At 43.4% G+C, this 22,431-nt stretch overlaps 1 protein-coding gene across 8 annotated transcripts in view; it reads right to left on the bottom strand.

Annotated features, from left to right (window-relative positions):
* grin1a (glutamate receptor, ionotropic, N-methyl D-aspartate 1a) overlaps nucleotides 1-9,883 on the bottom strand; it is a 54,020-nt gene extending 44,137 nt beyond the window's left edge. For 2 of the 8 annotated variants that reach the window (XM_072662245.1, XM_072662244.1), the window contains exons 1-3: nucleotides 9,034-9,879; nucleotides 2,154-2,288; nucleotides 97-273 (exon numbers count right to left, since the gene is read on the bottom strand). In XM_072662245.1, coding sequence (XP_072518346.1) covers nucleotides 97-273; nucleotides 2,154-2,288; nucleotides 9,034-9,282 — 561 coding nt within the window. In that variant the 5' untranslated portion in view covers nucleotides 9,283-9,879. Of the gene's footprint in view, nucleotides 1-96; nucleotides 274-2,153; nucleotides 2,289-9,033 lie in introns of all 8 variants that reach the window. The other 6 variants (XM_072662249.1, XM_072662247.1, XM_072662250.1 and 3 more) reach the window with 5 other exon arrangements.
* Between the last annotated feature and the right edge of the window lie 12,548 nt (nucleotides 9,884-22,431).

Here is a 22,431-nt window from a genome sequence, read left to right on the forward strand (position 1 = left end):
ACACAGGCATACACACACTCACACACACACATACACACACACACACACACGCACATATATAGGGAGGGACTACGGGACGTCCCAGAAAGGGCTCACCTTGGTCTCTCTCTCCTCCAGCAGGGTCTCCAGTCTCTTCTGGGCCGCCCGGCCTTCGTGGTCATCGCTGACGATCAGGATGATGTGGTTCCAGCGGAACTCGCGCATCATGTCGAACCAGACGTGAGCCTGGTGCGAGTACGGCGGCACGGTGCGCAGGAAGGACAGGTGGATGCTCTGACGGGAAAGGAGACATTTTGCTGTTTGCACCCCTTGCTGATATACACACAGCTTGTTTACTCCATATCATACACATGAACCTATTGGCACCATGCTGCCTCCTAATGCCAGGTGTGGGCTAGTAGAGGGGTATAAAGCCCCTCCCAGCATTGAGCTGTGGAGCAGTGGACCTCACTAATGCATTGATGCCTCTTGTTTGCTGAAGGCAATCAAATCCTCACAGCAATGCTCCTCCAAAATCGAGTAGAAAGTCTTCTTTCCTGGACAGTAGAGACAGTCACTCTAGCGAAAGCAGGATCAACTCGTTGTAACACCCTTGATTTCAGTAGAAACAATGAATGAGCAGGTGTCCACATACTTTTGTCTAAATAGTGTATTCATTTATTTAAACTAATAAAACTGTACTAAGCTGAGATCTTTCTAAATCCCTTCCCAGACTCCTCTGCATCCACAGCCTTCTTTTGCTCAGGCCTTTTTTAAATGATTTTTTAATTGTCTGCCTTCATTTATTCATTTCACTTAAGAGCTATCTGCACCAGTTAGGCCAAACACAGGACGATTATGTGGATGGTCTGAGAGTGGACCAGCAGTGGCATCCCAATGGCAGGGTGCCAGCCTCATTTTGCAAGCGGATCCATACATGCTATATATGGGTATTTTATCATATTATATTATACATTCTTATAATTCAATGTGTACACAATTAGGCTGTAGACGTGCAAGTCAATCTACTAAGATGCGTATGGAAAAATATGGACATGCATTTTCATACATTTGAAATCAAATGCATTTTATTTCAAAATACATAAACACACTAAAATATAATCCACAATATATCATATACCTATATAGATAGACAGATAGACAGACAGTTCCTTAGACCCTTATTTTTAAATATAGATATGGAAATATTAAATACAGATATGTAGCATAGCTTATATCATAGCTTAGGTGTTAGCAAATACATATTTACCATGGCAAAAAAACAAGTATTACACAGTACACAGTGAAAAGATTTTTTTTTAACCAAGAACTAAAACAAATGTTTTTTTTAATATATATAATACAAATATACGTTAACTGGCCAATTGTATATATGCAAAATACATTTTAAATATATATTTTTTATATATATTTAAGAGATACACTTTTACCCATGTTCATGCAATCCAACAATATATTTTATTTATAATATATTTACTATATATTTATTTATTTATCTATTTATTTATAGACAAGTAGATAGACACACAGACAGACAAACAGACAGATAGATAGATAGATAGATAGATAGATAGATAGACAGACAGACAGACAGACAGATAGATAGATAGATAGATAGATAGATAGACAGACAGACAGACAGACAGACAGATAGATCGATAGATAGACAGACAGACAGACAGACAGACAGACAGACAGACAGATAGATAGATAGACAGACAGACAGACAGACAGACAGACAGATAGATAGATAGATAGATAGATAGACAGACAGATAGGGTCGAATGACTTCAGAGATATTTACTGTAACTCCCCTCTATATACACACACTGCCATAGACAGACAGATAGATAGATAGATAGTTCCTTATAATAATAATAATAATAATAATAATAATAATAATAATAATAATGATGATGATGATGATGGTGTTTCCCAATTAATTTTTATTATTATAACTATTATTATGACCATGTCTATTATTAATAACTATTATTATTATTATTATTATTATTATTATTATTTGAATGAAATCAGGTGGTAATATAATAAAAACAGGAAGTGAAATTCTTAATGATTCCCTGTTATGTACTGGTTTCACTTGTTTCTAGTGAAATCTGAATTGTGATTTTTCGAAATGTTTTTTTGCCAACCTTATCAGAGTAGATGGACATCCTGGTGGTGAGGCCGACCACAGGGATGCGGTAGAATCCAGCGGTGTAGGAGACCGGTGTGGGTGTGAGGTGATCACTGGACTGTGGAGGGTGGCTCACCAAAATCGCATACACCTGCAGATGGAGAAGAAAGGGCAGCAGATTCTGAAATGACTCTCGATTTGGGTTCTAGATTCTCTGTTCAGCGTTTAACGGTCTGCCAGACTGGCGGGTGCAGAGAGAACCGACGAAAAATCAGCCCCAGAACTTTAGGGAGCAGGAGAGGAACACGGAAACGGCTGACCTAGATTTATACGTGTTGAGCAACAACAGGGACTTGAGCTGGGACACAATGTTCAGATGGTTCGGTCTGTGGTTAAAGGGGGATTGCACAAGCGTTTCTAAATTTCTACGTGATTCAGTGAACCCCTGAAAGAAAAGTAGCATTTCTTAAGGCAACTTATGCATATTCATCTTCTGTGAGGGAGCTTTCAGAAGCATGACCCTCTTCAGATGTAATTTTGAAGATGCTCTCCACTGTACGGACTGATTTGGTGTTAGATGACCCCTCTGAAAGCTGAGGACCAAGCAGATAGATCCAGAGTGGAGTGGACACCAAGCCTAAATGATGCCTAATATTGCATAGACCCCCCTTGTACCACCAGATCAGCTCTGAACCATCACAGAATGGACTCCTCAAGAGCTCCTGAAGGTGTCCTGTGGTATCTGGCACCAGGGTGGGACCTCCATGAGCATCAGTAAGCCACGGATGCCCATCACCCTGTCAGTTCTCCTTCCTCAGAGCACATTTTGTACTGGTACTGACTGGGAACACTCCACAAGACCTGTCTGATGTTTGGGAGATGTTCTGACCCAGTCATCTTCCAGAACATCACAGCTTGAATCTTCTCAAATTGTCTCAGATACCTTAGCTTTCCTGCTTTCAACACTTCACCTTCAACAACTGACCGATGATCGACGTTATTTACTGATCTCAGTGGTTTTATTGTTATGGCTGATCAGAGCTTATCCCCCCAGACCATCAAAAAATAACAGTAATCCTTATCCCACTAATTACTTTCACACGACAGGCATATTGCCTAGGCCGCAATCATCCCAAGGGGACTACGACTGCTTATGATGCAGCCATATTTAGTGAAAATATGCTACAGAAATCAAAGAGAGATACTACAAGACAGAAAACACAGCTCTGGCACTGTGCTCGGTTATGACGGCTTTGTAGGCTGACAGGCTGTGTGGTTGGGCCTTGAACGAGGATTTTCATCCAAAGTGCTCTCAGGCATCTCTTTTGTACCATCTGCCACGGACTGTCCTTCTCTCAGACTGAGAGCTTCACCAGCTTCAAGGCCTGTATGAAGGCACAGGGAAGGTACATTAACAGCTATGAAGATCCAAGAGACAAATATGGAAGTGTCAGCTTCCGTCATGCGATCTGTCCACCCCACAAAATCATATGACGAGATATAAATAGATTCTTAAAAGCAGGCTTCCATTCCTCACTCCTGCAAATCATCCATTGGTTTAACTCTGCATTTAAACCAATGCAGACTGGGTAAATTCATTAAAGGTACACTCACTATATGGACAAAAGTATTGGGACACTTGCTTACTCGTTGTTTACTCTGGACTCAAGGGTATAAAAAGAGCAGATCCTGCTTTTGTTGGAGTAACTGTCTCTACTGTCCAGAAAATAAAAGGCTTTCTACTAGGTTGGTAGATTTTGGAGGAGCACTGCTGTGAGGACTTAATTAGAACATTAGTGAGGTCAGGATGTTGGATGATGGAAGATCACCACCCCACCTCATCCCCAACATCCCCAGCTCATCCCAAAAGTACTGGATGGAGCACCACCTCCATCATTCCAGAGAATATAGTTCTTCCACTGCTCCACAGCTTAATTCTGGGGGGCTTTAAACCCCTCTACCAGCCTATGCCTGGCGTTAAGAGTCATGGTGCCAATAGATTTATGTTTACCTGCTCCAGATAGTACCTATTCTATTGGCAGTACCTCCCTACAGGGACTAGGCAAGCTGTGTGTGTGTATTTGCACATCTGTGTCAGCAATGGGTGCAATGCAAAGCAGCTGAAAAGTAGCATTAGAAGCGGTGTCCACAAACATTTGTCCAACTAGTGTATGTATATGAGTAGAGACTGCAGGCAGAAGGGGAGAACGAGACAGCAAGAGGCAGAGAGAGAATGGATTGGCTTTGGCTACAAGATGAATTACTCTGCATTTATTCCTTTTACATGGGGCTGTGTTTCGTCAGCTCTGAACTCCACACCGAAAGGAAAGCAATGACTTCAGCGCTTTTTAAAAAACATAAACCATCCTAGGAGCACTTTAAGTGCTTTTAATTTAATTTGGTTTGAGCAGGCTTTTAATGATGCAAGGCTGCCTCTGACGCGATTAGTCCCCAGAGTCTATCAGCGCTCTGCAGGAGACCTCATTCCACCCGTTGCATGAATCCTTTTGGGTCAACCCTTTTGGACCATCTTTTTGGGCCATTGCAAATTGAGCTATTCCAGTTGAGGCATCTGTTTTGAGATATCCCATTGAGGCCAACCCTCAACCCATTTGCCATCCCTTTGGAGTCAATTCTACTGAGACCAGCCTTTTAGATGTGTCACTTGTGGACCAATCTTTTACGGACCACATTTTTGGGCCATCGCAATTGAGGTATTCCTTCTGAGGCATCTGGTTTTTGCCATCCCTTTTGCATCATTCCTTTGGAGTCAGTCCTGGTAGGGACATATTTTGAAATTAGTAATTTAGGCCCACCCATCTAGACACATCTTTAATAGTCCAATTCTTTGGGCCATTGAAATTGAGCTGAATTTGAGGCATCCGTTTTTAGCCAGGCCTTTCAAGCTTGCCATTTTTGCCATCCCTTTTGAGTCATTCCTTTGGAGTCAGTCCTGGTAGGGACACATTTTTAGATGAGTCTCTGGGCCCATCATCTAGATACATCTTTAAAGGGGCACCTCTTTGGGCCATCACAAATTGAGCTATTCCAGTTGAGGCATCTGTTTTGAGCTATCCCATTGAGGCCAACCCTTTTTGCCATCCCTTTGGAGTCAATTCTACTGAGACCAGCCTTTTAGATGTGTCACTTGTAGATCAACCTTTATGGACCACATATTTGGGCCATTGCAATTGAGGTATTCCTTTTGAGGCATCCTTTTTTAGCCAGGCCTTTTTAAGTCATTACTTTGCAGTCAGTCTTACTAAGGACTCATTTTTAGATGAGTCCTTTAGGCCCACCCATCTAGACCAATCTTTAATATGCCAATTCTTCGGGCCATTGAATTTGAGGCATCCGTTTTTTGCCAGGCCTTTCAAGTCAACCATTTTTGAGTAATTCCTTTGGAGTCATGTGGACCATCCTTTTGAATTTGAATTTCAGGCCCACCCATCTGGACCCATTTCTAATGGACCACCTCTTTTGGACATCACAATTGAGGTTTTTAGCCAACCCTTTTAACCAATCTTTTTCTCCCTTTTGAGGCATTCCTTTGAAGCTAATCCTCCTGGGACACAACTTTGGACGAGCCCTTTTCTGGCATCCGGTTTGAGCAGCCCTTTAAACCCAGCCCTTTTTGCCGTACCTTTTGAGTCATTTCTTTGGAGTCAGTCCTACTAGGGACACATTTTTCGATGAGTCCTTTGGGTCCACCCATCTGTAGCAGGCCAATTCTTTGGGACATTGCAATTAAGCTATTGCTTTTGAGTCTTTGGCCTTTCAATACAACCTTTTTTGAGTCATTCCTTTGGCATCAATCCTATGTGGACCACCCTTTTGGATGGGTTTTTTCGTGCCCACCCATCAGGACCCACCTCTTTTGGCCATCGCAGTTGAGCCCTTTCTTTTGAGGCATCCATTTTGAGCCAAACCTTTTTAACCAGTCTTTTTTTTCCATCCTTCGAAGCCATTCCTTCTGGGACCACACTTTGGATGAGCCCTTTTTCTGGCATCTGGTTTGAGCAGCCCCTTAGACCCAGCCATTGCCTTTGAGTCATTCCTTTGGAGCCAATCCTTCGGGAACCTCCTTTCGAGCTTTGGAGATCAGCATTTTCAGCCAAATATTATGGAGCATCCTTTTGACTTAGACCTTTGAGTGAACCCTTCCCTCCTGTTATCTAAAATGATGTAACGATCGCACCCTCCCAGCAGTGGAATTACCATTGGGTATTCTCTGGAGTGATGGAGCACCATCCAATTCCTTTGGGATGAGTTGGAGTAGCAGAACTAATCACCTAACATCAGCACCTGATCTTACTGATGCTCTCGAGTGGATGAATGCAATCAAATCTTTACAGTGATGTTACAAACATCTACTCTAAAGCTTTCTCCAAAGAATAGAGGCTGTTACAAGGCTGTTGCTGCAGCAAAGGGGAACAAACTCTGTGTGAATGTCCTTAATTTCAGAAGACCTTGATTTATGATCTATATAGTGTACGGTCTTCCCTGGTAAAGGTGGCTGGCAAGGAACAGCTTGTGGTGGTCCCTTTAATTGGTCTTCGCTTTCAGCTCACGAGCTCCACTGTGTTGCAGAGCCTGCTGTGATATGTGGGCTGTGTTTGTCTCTGTATTCGTCTACAGTTTAACCAGCTATGACATGCTCTGTCTCTCTTATTCGCCTCTCCTGCAAGTTCAGCATTGCACTGCAGATGCTCGCTGCACACACAGTTGGGCTTGGCCTCATTTTGGCAAATCACACTCATATGGCACCTTATGGCATGTTTGAAAAAAAAATTAATGACTATATCTGCTCCCTTCATGCTTCATTCATTTCACACATAGTTTGCTTTGCAGCTGCTCCCCTGACCTGGGCCATCACCCCAGCTAACTCCGAAGCCCAGCTACAGCTTTACTAGAGGATGTCTTCATTCCTATTACCCTCATTTGTTTTGGACCAACCATTTGGGGATGCTCACTTCAACCTGTACTTTTGGGGCAATCCAAATGGGCCTATCCTTTTGGACAATGATTTTGGGCCAGTCTTATTAAGCTTATTCTTTGGGCCAGTCCTTTTTTTTCATTTTGGCCATGACTTATACCTTAATGGCTAATCTACCCATTTCCCATAATGGTTTTTATGATACCACTTTTGGTCCCGCCCTATTGGGCCTACTGTTTTGGGCCAGTTCTTTTGGCCAGTCTGTTTTTAACTATGTCTTTTGAGCTATTCCCTATGGTTTCATTCTTTTTGCACATTTTGGGCTCACCTTTTGAGCTATTCCCTCCCATCTATTTTCTACAGCTTTACTAGAGGATGTCTTCGGACAGTCGGGGTTGAAGCACTGGCTGTAGATGACACCTAATCAGCCCCATCAGCACAGAGTGTGAAAACCTGAAAAAAAACTAGCCACCCTGACTGCACTCTGCTCTCAGGACCTGGTGCCCTCAGCACATTAGGTCTCATTAGATGAGCAGCTTCTGAGTTTCTGCTTCTCTCCATTCACAGGCTAGTCTTCATCATCATGCATGATATCTACAGGATCCATTAGGGCTTTTCCTCAGATTAGGAATACTGTAAATATAGATGCAGATACTGCTGCTAAAAATATGCTTACAAATATCAGATTAGCTCGAGGTTTCTCTCTCTCACACACACTCACACACACACTTTTAGCCCATAAGTGGGTATTGAGAGAGTGATTACAGTGGTTCCAATTATACTGGCTCTTCACATGCCACTTTACTCATTCAAGCTGATGCATACTGCCCTCATCATCATGGCCACTGTCTCACTATGGATCCGCTGTGCTATTGGGCCAAGTCTCTTGGGTCAGACCTTTGCAGCAAACTCTTTTGGATGGAAAAGCTTTTGAGCCCATCTTTTTTTTTTAGTTCACCCATTTGAACTGTTCCTTTTAAGCTAATCCTCTCGAGACATCTTTACTGAGCTGTTCCTTTTCAGACCATCCTTTTGGTCTACAGACTTTTGGCCCACATGTTCAAAAATATATCTTCTGTCCCAATCCTATTGGACACAGCCTTTTCGGACATCCTTTTAGGCCCAGTTGTTTTGGACTTTTGGACTAAATTCCAGTTCTCACCTTTTTGGGAGTTCCCTACTGAGCTGATCCTTTTGAAAGTTTATTTGGTCTAACAATTATGGGCCCACCTTTTTAAGATATCCCTTCTTTGGCAATTGGATCGGGCCCATTGTTTTTGGGCTAGTTCTGTGGGACCAACCTGAGTCATTCCTATTACCCTCATTTGTTTTGGACCAACCATTTGGGGATGCTCACTTGAACCAGTACTTTCGGGGCAATCCTAATGAGCCTATCCTTTTGGACAATGATTTCGGGCCAGTCGTATTAAGCTTATTCTTTGGGCCAGTCCTTTTTTTTTCATTTTGGCCACGACTTTTATGTTAATGGCTAATCTACCCATTTCCTGTAATGTTTTTTTGAAGAGACCGCTTTTGGTCCAGTCCTATTGGGCCTACTGTTTTGGGCCAATTCTTTTGGCCAGTCTTTTTAAACTATTCCCTATGGTTTCATTCATTTTGCTCATTTTGGGCTCACCTTTTGGGTCATTGCTATTAGGCACATATTTGTGTATCAGCCCTTTTGGAGACATTATTTTGGACCAGTGCTTTTGGGCCAATCGTATCGGGCCTATCCTTTTGAGCCAGTCCTTTGGGATCCACCTTTTTTGGTCCTACGCTGTTGGGCAAGTTTTTCTGACCATGAGTTAATGCTTTTGTCCCTTTTGGAGAAACTCATTTCTACATGTGTTTTGGGCCAATTTCTCCAGAGTCCTTGAGCGAACCTTTCTAGATCTGTTCCTGCAAACCAACCCACCCTGTCCTGAGCACGAATGGCGTAAAACGCTTCAGCTCAACTCACCTGGCTGGAGATGAGGTCCTCGCACACGGACAGTGCCATCTGTATAGCGTTGGCCTTGTGTGTGACAGAGATGGCTGTCAGCTTGAACTTGTCCCTGCCGTACACCACGTTAGCTTGGGCCACCGCATCCTTGAACACCTGCTCGTACCTCTTCTGGCTCAGCACGGCCCCGATGTTCACCACCTTGGGCTCGCAGCCGCCGCGCACGCACGAGCAGGAGAATAGCGCCGCCAGCAGGAGCAGACGCATGGTGCGGAGTGCCAGAGTGCGCGCAGAGCCCCGGCTCCGATCCCTCGCGACGCCGGACAGCAGCTTTTTAGAGCAAAACGAAGAAAATAAAGCAAAGAAGCCCCACTTCAGAGCCGCGGGGGCGCGCTCACTGCGGCGGAATGCCCGGTGCTGCCTCGCTGCTTTTGCATATGCATCGAGCTATGAGGGGCAGCCGTGGCTGCGCTGTGTCGTTGTGTCTTGTTCCTCTTGGCAGAGCTTTCAGGAGTCGAGCAGACGAGCTACCATGCTGCTTCAGTCCTCAGATCCTCTCGCTGCCGATGGAGAAGGAGCAAACGGCAGAAAAGCCCGTCGACGTGCTGCGCTGAGTGGAGCTGATGCTGCGGCTCGGCTGCTGTCCGTGGTGCTGAAAGCCGGGAGCGCGCACCGCTGCTGCTGCGCTGCGCTGTGCGCGTCCCCGCTGCGCGTTGGCGTTTCAGCATCGACTAAATGAGGCGTAGCTCAGCACGCTGGGGCTTTATTACCCACACATCCTTCTCTCTCATGGCATCTTTTTTTGGAAGGCGAAATAAGATATCTAGAACCGTGCTGATATCCAGGTTCTCAGATTCCCCCTTTCCTAACGGAAACGGTGGCGATGATGAAGCATTAAGGGTGGATCTAGATCGATTAGTGATAATTAAATGAGCACTCCAGTGCCTTTCAACCCAATCCATATCTGTAGCTTATATCACAGCTGAATATCATAGGAAATCATTTGAATACATTTAAAACAACAGAAAATCCATTGACTTAAAATGCATTCGTGATAGAAGTCAATGGGTTGATGCTGCAGCACCTTCCCATTGACTTGTATTGTGTGTGTGTTTTGAATCAGTGTGTTTTTCTTTGGTTTTTAATGCACTTCTAATAATGCATTGGTACATTTTTAATGGTAGTCAATAGACCATTGACCATTGACTTCATTTAGAGCCAAGGCACATTTCCACTGTCTTCTATTCTGTGTGTTTTGAGTCAGGGTTTTCTGTTTGTTTCTAAGCACAGGGTCCAAAAAATGGCTGCTAATGTACATTTCCATTGACTTCTATTGTGTTATTTGAGTCATTAGATTTCGGTTTGTTTCTAAGCACATGGTACATAGTATAGCTGATCACATGCTATAGAAGCTGAAGACAGAGCTCAAATTGACTCTAATTGAATGTGTAACAGAAAATCCATTGACTTAAAATGCATTTGTAATAGAAGTCAATGGGCTGATGTTGCAGCACCTCCCCATTGACTTGTACTGTGTGTGTGTGTTTGTGTTTTGAATCAGTGTGTTTTTCATTGTTTTTAATGCACTTCTAATAATGCATTGGTACATTTTTAATGGTAGTCAGTGGACCATTGACCATTGACTTCATTTAGAGTCAAGGCACATTTCCACTGTCTTCTATTCTGTGTGTTTTGAGTCAGGGTTTTCTCTTTGTTTCTAAGCACAGGGTCAAAAAATGGCTGCTAATGTACATTTCCATTGACTTCTATTCTGTGTTATTTGAGTCATTAGATTTAGTATAGCTGATTACATGCTATAGAAGCTGAAGACAGAGATCAAACGACTCTAAATGAATGTGTAACAGAAAATCGTAATAGATTCGTAATAGAGGTCAATGGGTTGATGCTGTAGCACCTTCCCATTGACTTGTATTGTGTGTGTTTTGAATCTGTGTGGTTTTCATTGGTTTTTAATGCACAATTCTGTGTAATTTGAGTCATTAGATTTTCTGTTTGTTTCTAGGCAAAGGGGACATAGTATAGTTTATCACATGCTATAGAAGCTGAAGACAGAGCTCAAACTGACTCTAAATGAATGTGTAACAGAAAACCCATTGACTTAAAATGCATTCGTAATAGAAGTCAATGGGTTGATGCTGCAGCACCTTCCCATTGACTTGTATTGTGTGTGTTTTGAATCAGTGTGTTTTTCTTTGTTTTTTAATGCACTTCTAATAATGCATTGGTACATTTTTAATGGTAGTCAATAGACCATTGACCATTGACTTCATTTAGAGCCAAGGCACATTTCCACTGTCTTCTATTCTGTGTGTTTTGAGTCAGGGTTTTCTCTTTGTTTCTAAGCACAGGGTCTTTGTTAATGTACCCTATTCATTGACTTCTATTCTGTGTTATTTGAGTCAATAGATTTCGGTTTGTTTCTAAGCACATGGTGCATAGTATAGCTGATCACATGCTATAGAAGCCGAATACAGAGATCAAACTGACTCTAAATGAATGTGTAACAGAAAATCATAATGCATTTGTAATAGAAGTCAATGGGTTGATGCTGCAGCACTTTCCCATTGATTTGTATTGTGTGTGTGTTCTGAATCAGTGTGTTTTTCATTGCACCTATAATAATGCATTGGTCAATTTATTGGTAGTCAATGGACAAACGCCAAGGCACATTTCCACTGACTTTTATTCTATAGTGTTATTTAAGTTATTAGATTTTCTGTTTGTTTCTAAGCACAGGGTACATAGTATAGTTGATCACATGCTATAGAAGCTGAATACAGAGATCAACTTGGAAAACAAATTGACTCTAAATGAATGAATAACAGAAAACCCATTGACTTGAATGTATTCATAATAGATAATAGATGATAATTGATGCCGCAGCACCTCCCCATTGACTTGTTGTGTGTGTGTGTGTGTGTTTTGAATCTGGTGTTTAATGCATTTCTAATAATGCATTGGTAAATTTATAATGGTAGTCAATGAACAAACACCTAGTATAGTTGATCACATGCTATAGAAGCTGAAGACAGAGATCAACTTGGAAAACAAACTGACTCTAAATGAATGTATGATAGAAGTCAATTGGCCGACTCCTTTCTATTGACCTGTATTGTGTGTGTTCTGAATTTCCCATTGGTTTCTAAGGGCATGGTCTATAGTAATCATTCATATGGTGCAGATGAAGTAGATGGAGATCAGACTGATGCAGGTTAACTCAAAATGCATCTATAATAGAAGTAAATGGGCAGATCAGGTTGAAAACGTTATAAAACTGTATATTTATAATGGAAGTCTATGGGCAGATACTGAGGCACATTCCCGCAGACTTCTGTTATGTGTTTTGAGTCAAAGGCTTTTCTGTTTAATTCTAAGCAGAGGGTCCACCATAATTGTTCATATGGTACAGACGCAGAAAATATAAAACTGGTTTAAAAAAGGTTGGTATGTTTATAATGGGAGTCAATTGGCAGATGTTGATTTACCTTCCCATTGACCTCTATTATGTGTGTTTTAAATGGCTTCATATATTCACATGTGTGTTTTGAATCAGTGTTTTGTTTCCCATTGGTTGCTAAACCCATAGTAATTTATCTGATGGTACAGGTTCATTAGAAAAAGGTACTCAAAATATGTGTATAATGGAAGTCAATGGACAGATGCTGACGCAGACTTCTACTATTTGTGTTTTGAGTAGCTCTAGTACTGTATATAGTATATATGATCTATAACTGATCATATGCAGCAGATAGGGCTCAGGTTAAAAAAAACATTGACTAAACCTACAGGATAATAGAGGTCAATGGGCAGATGCTGATATAGTAGCTTCCCATTAATTTATATTGTGTGTGTTCTGAACCAGTAGATTTTCTGTTTGTTTGTAAGTACATGATCCAAAGTAATGAATTAATTATATGCAATAGAAGCTGAAGACAGAGATCAAGTTGAAAAAAGGTTGACTTAACATGCATGTATAATAGAAGTCAATGGGCAAATGCTGAGACACCTTCCCATTGACTTCTATTTGGTGTATTTTGAATGGGTTCTTATATTCTATATAATCTATGTGATCTATAATTGACCTTAGGTGACAAATATAGTAGATGGAGATCAGATCAAAGCAACTAAAATTACATTTACAGATCATTAGAAGTCAATGGAAAGATGCTGATATACTACATTCCCATTGACTTCTGTTTTGTGTTTTGAATCTGTGTTTTTTTGGTTGCTAAATACATTGCCCATAGTAATTTCCCTGATGGTACAGATGTAGTAGAAACAAATGTACTCAACATATGTGTATAATGGAAGTCAGTGGACAGTTACTGATACAGCTTTCCTACAGACTTCTGCACACATGTTTTGATTGGCTCTTGTACTGTATATAATATATATGACCTATAACTGATCATATGAAACAAATGCAGCAGATAGGGCTCAGGTTGAAAAAACATTGACTAAAATTACAGGATAATAGAGGTCAATGGGCAGATGTTGATATAGTAGCTTCCCATTCATTTCCATTGTGTGTGTTTTGAACCAGTAGGTTTTCTGCTTGTTTGTAAGTACAGGATCCAAAGTAATGAATTAATCATATGCAATAGAACCTGAAGACAGATCAAGTTGAAAATGGTCGACTCAACATAAATGTATAACAGAAGTCAATGGGTCGATGCTGAGACATATTCCCATTGACTTCCATTATGTGTTTTACTGTTTTTTTGTTATTTTTTTTGAATGAAAAACTGATCAAGTCAAAAACAGTTGACTCAGAATATATTCGTGATAGAAGTCAATGGGTAGATCCTGAGAAATCTTCCCATTGACGTCTATGGTGTGTGTTTTGAGTGGGTTTGGGTTTCCGCACAGGGCCAATAGTTATTGATGAAATACTACAGATGTAGCAGATAGAGATCGGGTTAAAAAAAGGTCAAAATACAGTTATAATAGAAGTCAATGGACAAATGATGCAGTGCCTTCCCATTAACTTCTATTGTGTGTGTTTTAAATCAGTGTGTTTTTATTGGTTTCTAAGGATAGGGTCCATGGTAATTGTCTTATGGTACAGATGCAGTAGATTCCATAGAAGAACCACATCCAGAAGAACCTTTTAAAGGTCTTTAAAAATTCGCTTAATGTGAAGGTTCTTCACACTTACATATTTCTAACACACAAGGTTTTATATAGAACCCAAAGTGGTTCTGCTATAGCATTGCTCAAAGAACCACTTGGGTATCTAAGGATAGGAGCACAAAGATCCTCAAACAGGTTCTTTAAGGAACCAGATTTCAGACTGACAAATCACAGTTCTTACAGGCACCTCTAAGAGCATTGAGGAATATTTGAGTTCTTGAAGGAACCCCCAGGTTCATGGAGCAACCTAGAGGTTCTCTAGCAGAGTTTTACAGTGAGCCCACGTCTATGCAGACGTTACCTTACCCCTTAAAGCAGCACCTGCAGATAGGATAGGATGGGATGGGGTGGGGAGTGGTTGCTTATTGGTGCTGCTGAAGCAGGCCCTGTAAATCCGTTAGTGGTGATGTTTGGACCTGCTAGAGAACCTAGAACTGCGAGGTTCTCCAGCAGATTTGTTACAGTGAGCCCACATCTATGCAGACGTTACATTGCAGCACCTGCAGATAGGATGGGATGGGATGGGGTGGGGAGTGGTCTGCTCTTTGGTGCTGCTGAAGCAGGCCCTGTAAATCCGTTGGTGGCGATGTTTGGACCCAGAGTCGCTTCTTAAGCTAAGCTAATCAATTATGTAACCTCATCCATATTTCAACAATTCTCAATCATGCAAAAAAAGCTTACAGCGCCCTGCCACTCAGTCTTCCACATGCAGACGTGGAGAATAACTGCAGAAAGAGGCGGCTGAGTGTTTTCTCATCGCTCCCTGAAGCATTCTGGTCTGAAAACCATTCCATGCTTGAAGTGTAGCCTATTTTTCACCCCACCGTGCATCTGCATCCCCCACTCTGCTGCATCACACATCTCCTATGCACCAGAGTCAAAGACAAGACTGCGATAAGAGGAGCAAATGAGAAGCGGTTCGGTCTGAAATAAAAGTATCCAGCACCCAGGTAGGAGCAGCAACGTGTAGCCGAGCGAGCGCTAAAGGAAAAACAGGGGGGAGGAGGGAAAAAAATGCGGTTGCCAAGGAAACAAGCCTCTCTCCCGGAGTGTGAAGTTTGAAAGTATTCTCATGTAGACATTTTGTAAGCACTGGCAACGCGGGGTGTTAATGAGAGGAAGTGGTACCAGTGCACCGTGCAGAAAGCTATTCAAACAAGCAACCAAAAACAGTGGCATTTCTAAATGCACCTATCAGATGCACCTGACAGGTTTCTACAAAGCACAGCTGTGGTCTAAAACAATGCTGTTCCTGTAGGTAAAAGGGACTAGACTGATAAGCATACGTTAAAACCTATCGGCGCTCATGTCTTAAATTTCTGCAACTTTACGGGAGAAGGAAAAAACCTTCCTAGCTTTCAATGGGAGTCAATGGAAATAACATATTATTCGAAGCCATTTTGGAGCATTTCTATTGGTCCATTTATCATGAAATTTGGACATGATGTAAAGAAGAAATCCCAGATTTACTTCAGGTCAACAAGCGAAAAACACCATATTGTAACATAAGGGAGGTTGAGGCAGCATGCAAGTGCGAGTGGTCTTCAGCAATCCTTTTAATATCATCCCTGACAGAGGTCACAGAATCCAAAAGTGCTGAAATATCCATAAGCACAAAAAAATGAAAGCCACAATAAAGCCAAAATAACAAAACTAGTAAACCAAACCAACATCAACAACAATAGACCACCAACAAAGCAAACACAGAGGCTTAAGAGCATCAGACACAAGCAGGAACACCTGGGGAAGATAACGAGAGAGCAGGGCTACAAAGGAGACACAGGTGGGAACACTAACGACAAGGCGGGGCTAGGGCGGAGACAAGAAAGCAAACAAACAGAACCATGTGCTGATTTGCTGATTTGCTGATTTCAGACTGACAAATTGCAGAAGTTCTTACAGGCACCTCTAAGAGCATTGAGGAATATTTGAGTTCTTGAAGGAACCCCCAGGTTCTTGGAGCAACCTAGAGGTTCTCTAGCAGAGTTTTACAGTGAGCCCACGTCTATGCATACGTTACATTGCCCCTAAAAGCAGCATCTGCAGATGGGATGGGATGGGGTGGGATGTGCTAATGGGCAGAAACAGAGACACAGGAGCCAGACAAAGACAGCGGTTACACATATAATGGAGATACAAGGTTTCCTTATGATAATGATGATTTACTCCAGCCTGGTAATAGTTCCCCTGACTATTACCTTTCCATAGACCCCAATATTATGAGAGTAGTTGAAGAGCTACCTTTGATCAGTGTTGGGTATGTCATCATAGACATCATTTTATTAAAAAATGGTTTGGGGTGCAGTGGGTTAAGAGAGCGGGTTAAGGTTCCTTAAAGAACCTTGTATGTTAGAAATATGTAAGTGTGGAGAACCTTTTAAAGGTCTTAAGACGCTTTGAATTATAGTAGCCCAAAGATCCTCTAGGAACCTTCATTTAAATGGGTTCTTTGAGGAATCAGATTTCCTCTAAGAGCATTGAGGAACATTTGAGTTCTAGGTTTAGAGGGTTCTGTCGATGTATCTATCGAGTATCATGATATTATGTTCTGCAATACTGTATCGATGATTATTGAATAGTTTAGATGTAAAGATAGGTGGCGGACAGTGGTTCATTTAGTGTTGTGTTTAAACAACACTAGAGGGCAGTGTTGCACTCTGTCTTTAGATCCCACTGTTCCCACTGTAACCTCTGTACTGTGAAACGTATCGTATCGTCAGGTTCTTGCCAATACTCAGCCCTAATACCCATGCCTGTGTTGATGAAGCTGCTGTGCACTTATTGAATTCAGGTGCTCCATTCAGTCTCAGCCCTGCAGTCTTTAGACCTTCCCTCCTAGATCTTCCTCCATCAGCTGTGAGTGGTGTTATTATTGAACAGTGGAAGAGTTTAGGAGGAACAGCTCACAGAGAGCAGCTCAGCGTCCACCGAGTGTCCGACCACGTAAAGCTACAGAGCGGGGTCAGGGCCGAGTGCTGAGCTCAGACTTTTCTCATAGTGCAGAAAAGCCTCCAACTGACTCAAATAACTGCAGAGCTCCAGACCTGCTGCTGCTGGTAGAGCTGCAAAGCAAATGGGGACCAGCTCCATATTAATACAACCTATGGGTTTAGAATGGGAGGTCAGAAAAAAGCTCCTGTATGTGGAAGGTGTGGGTGTCCCAATACTTTTGTCCATATGGTGTATAATCTATTGTGGCCCTGACTGTGGTAAATAATTAGATGGTTATGCAGCATCTGTCAGGCCGGCCATGACTGACAACTCCTGTGATGTTGATCTGTAATCAATAGTCAATTAATATTTCACTTTCAGGGGGAAATGATTGCTGGCCCCCAGTCGTGCAGGGCTCTGACTGCGAATGTCAGAGCGACTGGGATACTGCAACGGCTGGGGATTGGAGAATTAGGTCGCAATTGATCTTGATAGGCTACATTTAAATAATGCATTAGGCCGGCGAGCTGCGGGAGACTTCTTTATTTAGCTATATAAAGTTTATCTGGCAGGGCTGTGCATTCATCTGAATGCCTCTGACGTTGATTGGTGGGGAATAAAATATCTAATTACAATTAGGCTGTTATTCCTCTCTCACACACACACACACACACACACACACACACACACACACTCAAACTCGCACACATTAATACACACATATTAAAGCGCACAGTCTCTTCGGGTGCTTTATTAGGTTTAGGTCCAGATGCTTATAATTAGTGTCTTCTGCAGCACTACTACCAACAATCTATCTTCAGCAGTTTAATGCTCTGCACAATAGGCCGTGCTCTCTCCGGGCGGGTAGATGGCGCTCTCTCCCCTCATCATCCTGGAAGTTGATGATGTTGGCTGGCACAGGTGTCTGTTAGCTGGTGTGGTGGATCTGGGGATCTGGCGCTTTCCTCAGAGTGTGTCGGCTGCCTAGCGATGCTGCATCAGTGGCAGTTGGAAAAGAGGCAGTGGCTGGCTTCACCTGTGGCTAGTGCTAGGGGGCGCTACAAACGAACAGGTGGGTTAATTGGCAGCACCAAATTTGTAGAAAAGGAAAATTGTAGAATTTGACAAACAAATATATATATATATATACAGGTCCTACAAAGGGTTCTTTGAGTAATGCCACTGAAGAACCACTTTTGGTTCCATAAAGAACCCTTTTTTAATGAGATGTGAGTATACATATAGTACATATACCATTCTACATACAGTATTCTCCATAGAAAAAGGACTGGCAATAGAATGGGACACTCTGTATCAGCTGGACATGAGCTTAAGGTCACCATGCTGCCTAAGGCCAGGCGTGGGCTAGTAGAGGGGTACATAAAGCCCCCCAGCATTGAGCTGTGGAGCTGTGGAAGAACTGTGTTCTCTCGAATGATGGATGGTTGGTGCTCCATCCAATACTTTTGGGGTGAGTTGATGGTGGATGATGAGGTGGGTTGGTGATCATCATCCAACATCCTGACCTCACTAACACTCTTGTCACAGTAGAGACTTTTAATTCCCTTGATTTTGGAAAAAAACATGAATAAGCAGGTGTCCCAATACTTTTTTTTCCATGTAGTGTACGCCAAATTAGGCCAGTAACAGAGTGATGGAGCTTCAACGGCTTAGGGTTGAGTTGGAGTAGCAGAACTAATCATCCAACATCAGGAGCTGACCTTCATAATACTCTCGTGGGGCTGAATGCAATAAATCCTCAATCAAATCCTCACAGCCATGTTCAAACATCAAGTACAGAAACAATACTCTTGAGTAGTTTGTAAGCTGTAAAGCTCTGAGCCTCAGATTTCCAGTTTTTCCTTTTTTCATGCGCTACGCTCTTTAAAAGGGTTCTTCAGAGGTTCTTCACTCAAGGCCCTGACAATTCAAAGAACTACTTAGATGGTTAAATGATTCTTTGCCTGGTTAAAAGGCTCGTCGGATCTCTGGAAAACCTCTCTCGGATGCTTCAGCACTAAAACCATTTGTTTCATATTAAGAAGGTCTCCTAAAAGGGCTTCCAAAAGGCCTCTGACCCATTGAGGCATGGACTACACACGACCTCTGAAGGTGTCCTGTGGGATCTAGCACTAAGACATTGGCCTGGGAGTTGGGAGATGGGGCCTCCATGAGCGTCAGTGAGCCTTGGCTGCACAGTCCTTTCTTAAAGCACTTTTGGTAGGTACTGACCACTGCAGAAGACCTGCCTGATGTTTTGGAGATGTTCTAGATGACTGGGTCATAGCCGGGTCTTGTCAAAATGTCTTACGCTTGCCCATTTTTCCTACTTCAACACCTCCATCACCTTCAAGAACTGGCTGTTCACTTGTTGCCTAAGATATCCACCCCTTGATAGGAGCCACTGGACCCAGATCATCAGCGTTATTCACTTCACCTATCAGTGGTTTTAATGTTATGGCTAACTGGTGGATATAGAACCTTTTACATGGTGTCGATTGCTCTGTAGCACTCACCGAAGTCGCCATCCCTCCCTCTGGCATTAATGGCTGGTGGGGCTCCATAGTCATGCCGTTGAGAGGTGCTCTCTCAGTGTGTGAGAAGCCCATTCTCGGTACACCTTCACCATGGTGGCTCCAGAACATCCCACAAAGTTCCAGGACGCTACCACCCTTCGTCCACTGTCACGGTCACATCTGAATATTATGACCACTCCTGGTTTAGAATGGGTTTGGCCCGGGACGTCCCAGGTGGCATGTGACGGTGGGTTTCCTGCATGTAGAAGTAAGCAAGCACACTAGTCAGTTGTTGTAGAATGAAAACAATCGTCATCGTCATGGTAACAGACATGACTTGACTGATGTTCAGATGAGCATGGTAATAGAGTACCGGGTGGAGGCTGGTAGCATGTTGGAAACTGCTTCGGGATGTTGAGAATGGACTTTCGCACATTGAGTGAGGGCCTCCCAACAGCACAGCAGTGGTGCCCCACAGGCCATTGATGCCAGAGGGGAACAGTGGTACAGAGCAATCGACGCTCCCCTGTGGAGCAGCTAACCTTTATAATGAACACTGTCCTTCACCCTAATACAGTCCATACCATGACGTCTAATCGCAAATGTATGAAAACAAACATGCATACAAACAAACAAACAAACAAACAAACACACTCTCATTTGTTGACATTCAGCATGGCCCAAAAATAGCAGTGTGTGCTGGAGGTGAACTGCCGCCGTGTTCCGCTGTTCTCCAGTGTTGGGATTTTTTTTGATGGTTCTCTCTCGCTGGGAGCTTCACAAAAGGCTGACCAAGCGACAAAAGGCCCCAGCTGCCCTGAACTGAGCCCCTCCTTCTCCCCTCCCACCTCCTAGTACATCAATCCAGCTGGGCCAGCCTGCACTGCAGCCATTATGTAATGATGCTCCTGCCAGAGAACAGACACACACACACACACACACAAATACCATGCACAAAAGTGAAGAATAGTGAAGACACCACATATGACACGGCTGACACACCTCCTCCCTGTGCTTATATAGCCCACTGCAGAGGAGAGGGCGAGAGAGAGAGAGAGAGAGAGAGAGAGAGAGAGGTGTAGAAAGAGTGGTAGAGGGTGAAAGAGAGAGAGAGAGAGAGAGAGAGAGAGAGAGAGAGAGAGGTGTAGAAAAAGTGGTAGAGGGTGAAGGAGAGAAAGAGAGAGAGAGAGAGAAGGGTGTAGAAAGAGTGGTAGAGGGTGAAAGAGAGAAAGAGAGAGACAGAGAGAGAGAGAGAGGTGTAGAAAAAGTGGTAGAGGGTGAAGGAGAGGGAGAGAAAGAGAGAGAGAGAGAGAGAGAGAGAGAGAGGTGTAGAAGAGTGGTAGAGGGTGAAGGAGAGAAAGAGAGAGAGAGAGAGAGAGAGAGAGAGAGAGAGAGAGAGAGAGGTGTAGAAAGAGTGGTAGAGGGTGAAGGAGAGAAAGAGAGAGAGAGAGAGAGAGAGAGAGAGAGTGAGCGTTAGAGTGCTAGAGAGAGAGACAGGAGAGAGAGAGTATAGGTAGACAGAGAGTACTAGAGAGAGAGAGATTACGTGAGAGACTGAGAGAGAGTGCTAAAGGGAAAAAAGTATAGTGAGAGTACTAGAGTGTTAGTACGAGAGAGACAGATTACATCTAAGAGAGAGTAGTAGAGAGAAAGAGTACGAGAGAGAGAGTAGAGATAAAGGAGACGGAGAGAAGAGACGGAGAGAGGAGACGGAGAGAGGAGACGGAGAGAAGAGACAGAGAGAGGAGACGACGAGAAGAGACGGAGAGAGGAGACGGAGAGAAGAGACGGAGAGAGGAGACGGAGAGAGGAGACAGAGAGAGGAGACGGAGAGAAGAGACGGAGAGAGGAGACGGAGAGAAGAGACGGAGAGAAGAGACAGAGAGAGGAGACGGAGAGAAGAGACGGAGAGAAGAGACAGAGAGAGGAGACAGAGAGAAGAGACAGAGAGAAGAGATGGAGAGAGGAGACAGAGAGAGGAGACAGAGAGAAGAGACGGAGAGAAGAGATGGAGAGAGGAGACAGAGAGAGGAGACAGAGAGAGGAGACGGAGAGAGGAGACGGAGAGAGGAGACAGAGAGAGGAGACGGAGAGAAGAGACGGAGAGAGGAGACAGAGAGAGGAGATGGAAAGAGGAGACAGAGAGGAGACGGAGAGAAGAGACGGAGAGAGACGGAGAGAGGAGAGACGGAGAGAAGACACAGAGAGAGGACACAGAGAGAGGAGACAGAGAGAAGAGACAGAGAGAGGAGACGGAGAGAAGAGACGGAGAGAAGAGACAGAGAGAGGAGACGGAGAGAAGAGACGGAGAGAAGAGACAGAGAGAGGAGACGGAGAGAGGAGACGGAGAGAGGAGAGGAGACGGACAGAAGAGACAGATAGAGGAGACAGAGAGAGGAGACAGAGAGAGGAGACGGCGAGAAGAGACGGAGAGAGGAGACAGAGAGAGGAGACAGAGAGAGGAAACAGAGAGAGGAGACGGAGAGAGGAGAGACGCAGAGAAGACACAGAGAGAGGAGACAGAGAGAGGAAACAGAGAGAGGAGACGGAGAGAGGAGAGACGCAGAGAAGACACAGAGAGAGGAGACAGAGAGAGGAGATGGAGAGAGACGGAGAGAAAAGACGGAGAGAGGAGATGGAGAGGGACAGGAGGAGAGGGACAGGAGGGTAAGGTTCGGCCTAAACCTAAAAAAGGTCACAGAAAGGTCAATCTGAATTCTGACCTCAGGTGCTCCTCTGAAAACATAATGTTGTGCTTCTTTGTGTTTCTGTTTAAAGCAATAAAGCATTAAAAGCAGTTCCTTTTCTCCTCCTA

The sequence above is a fragment of the Salminus brasiliensis genome, chromosome 18 (genome assembly GCF_030463535.1).
Source record: "Salminus brasiliensis chromosome 18, fSalBra1.hap2, whole genome shotgun sequence".
NCBI classification, from domain to species: Eukaryota; Metazoa; Chordata; class Actinopteri; order Characiformes; family Bryconidae; genus Salminus; species Salminus brasiliensis.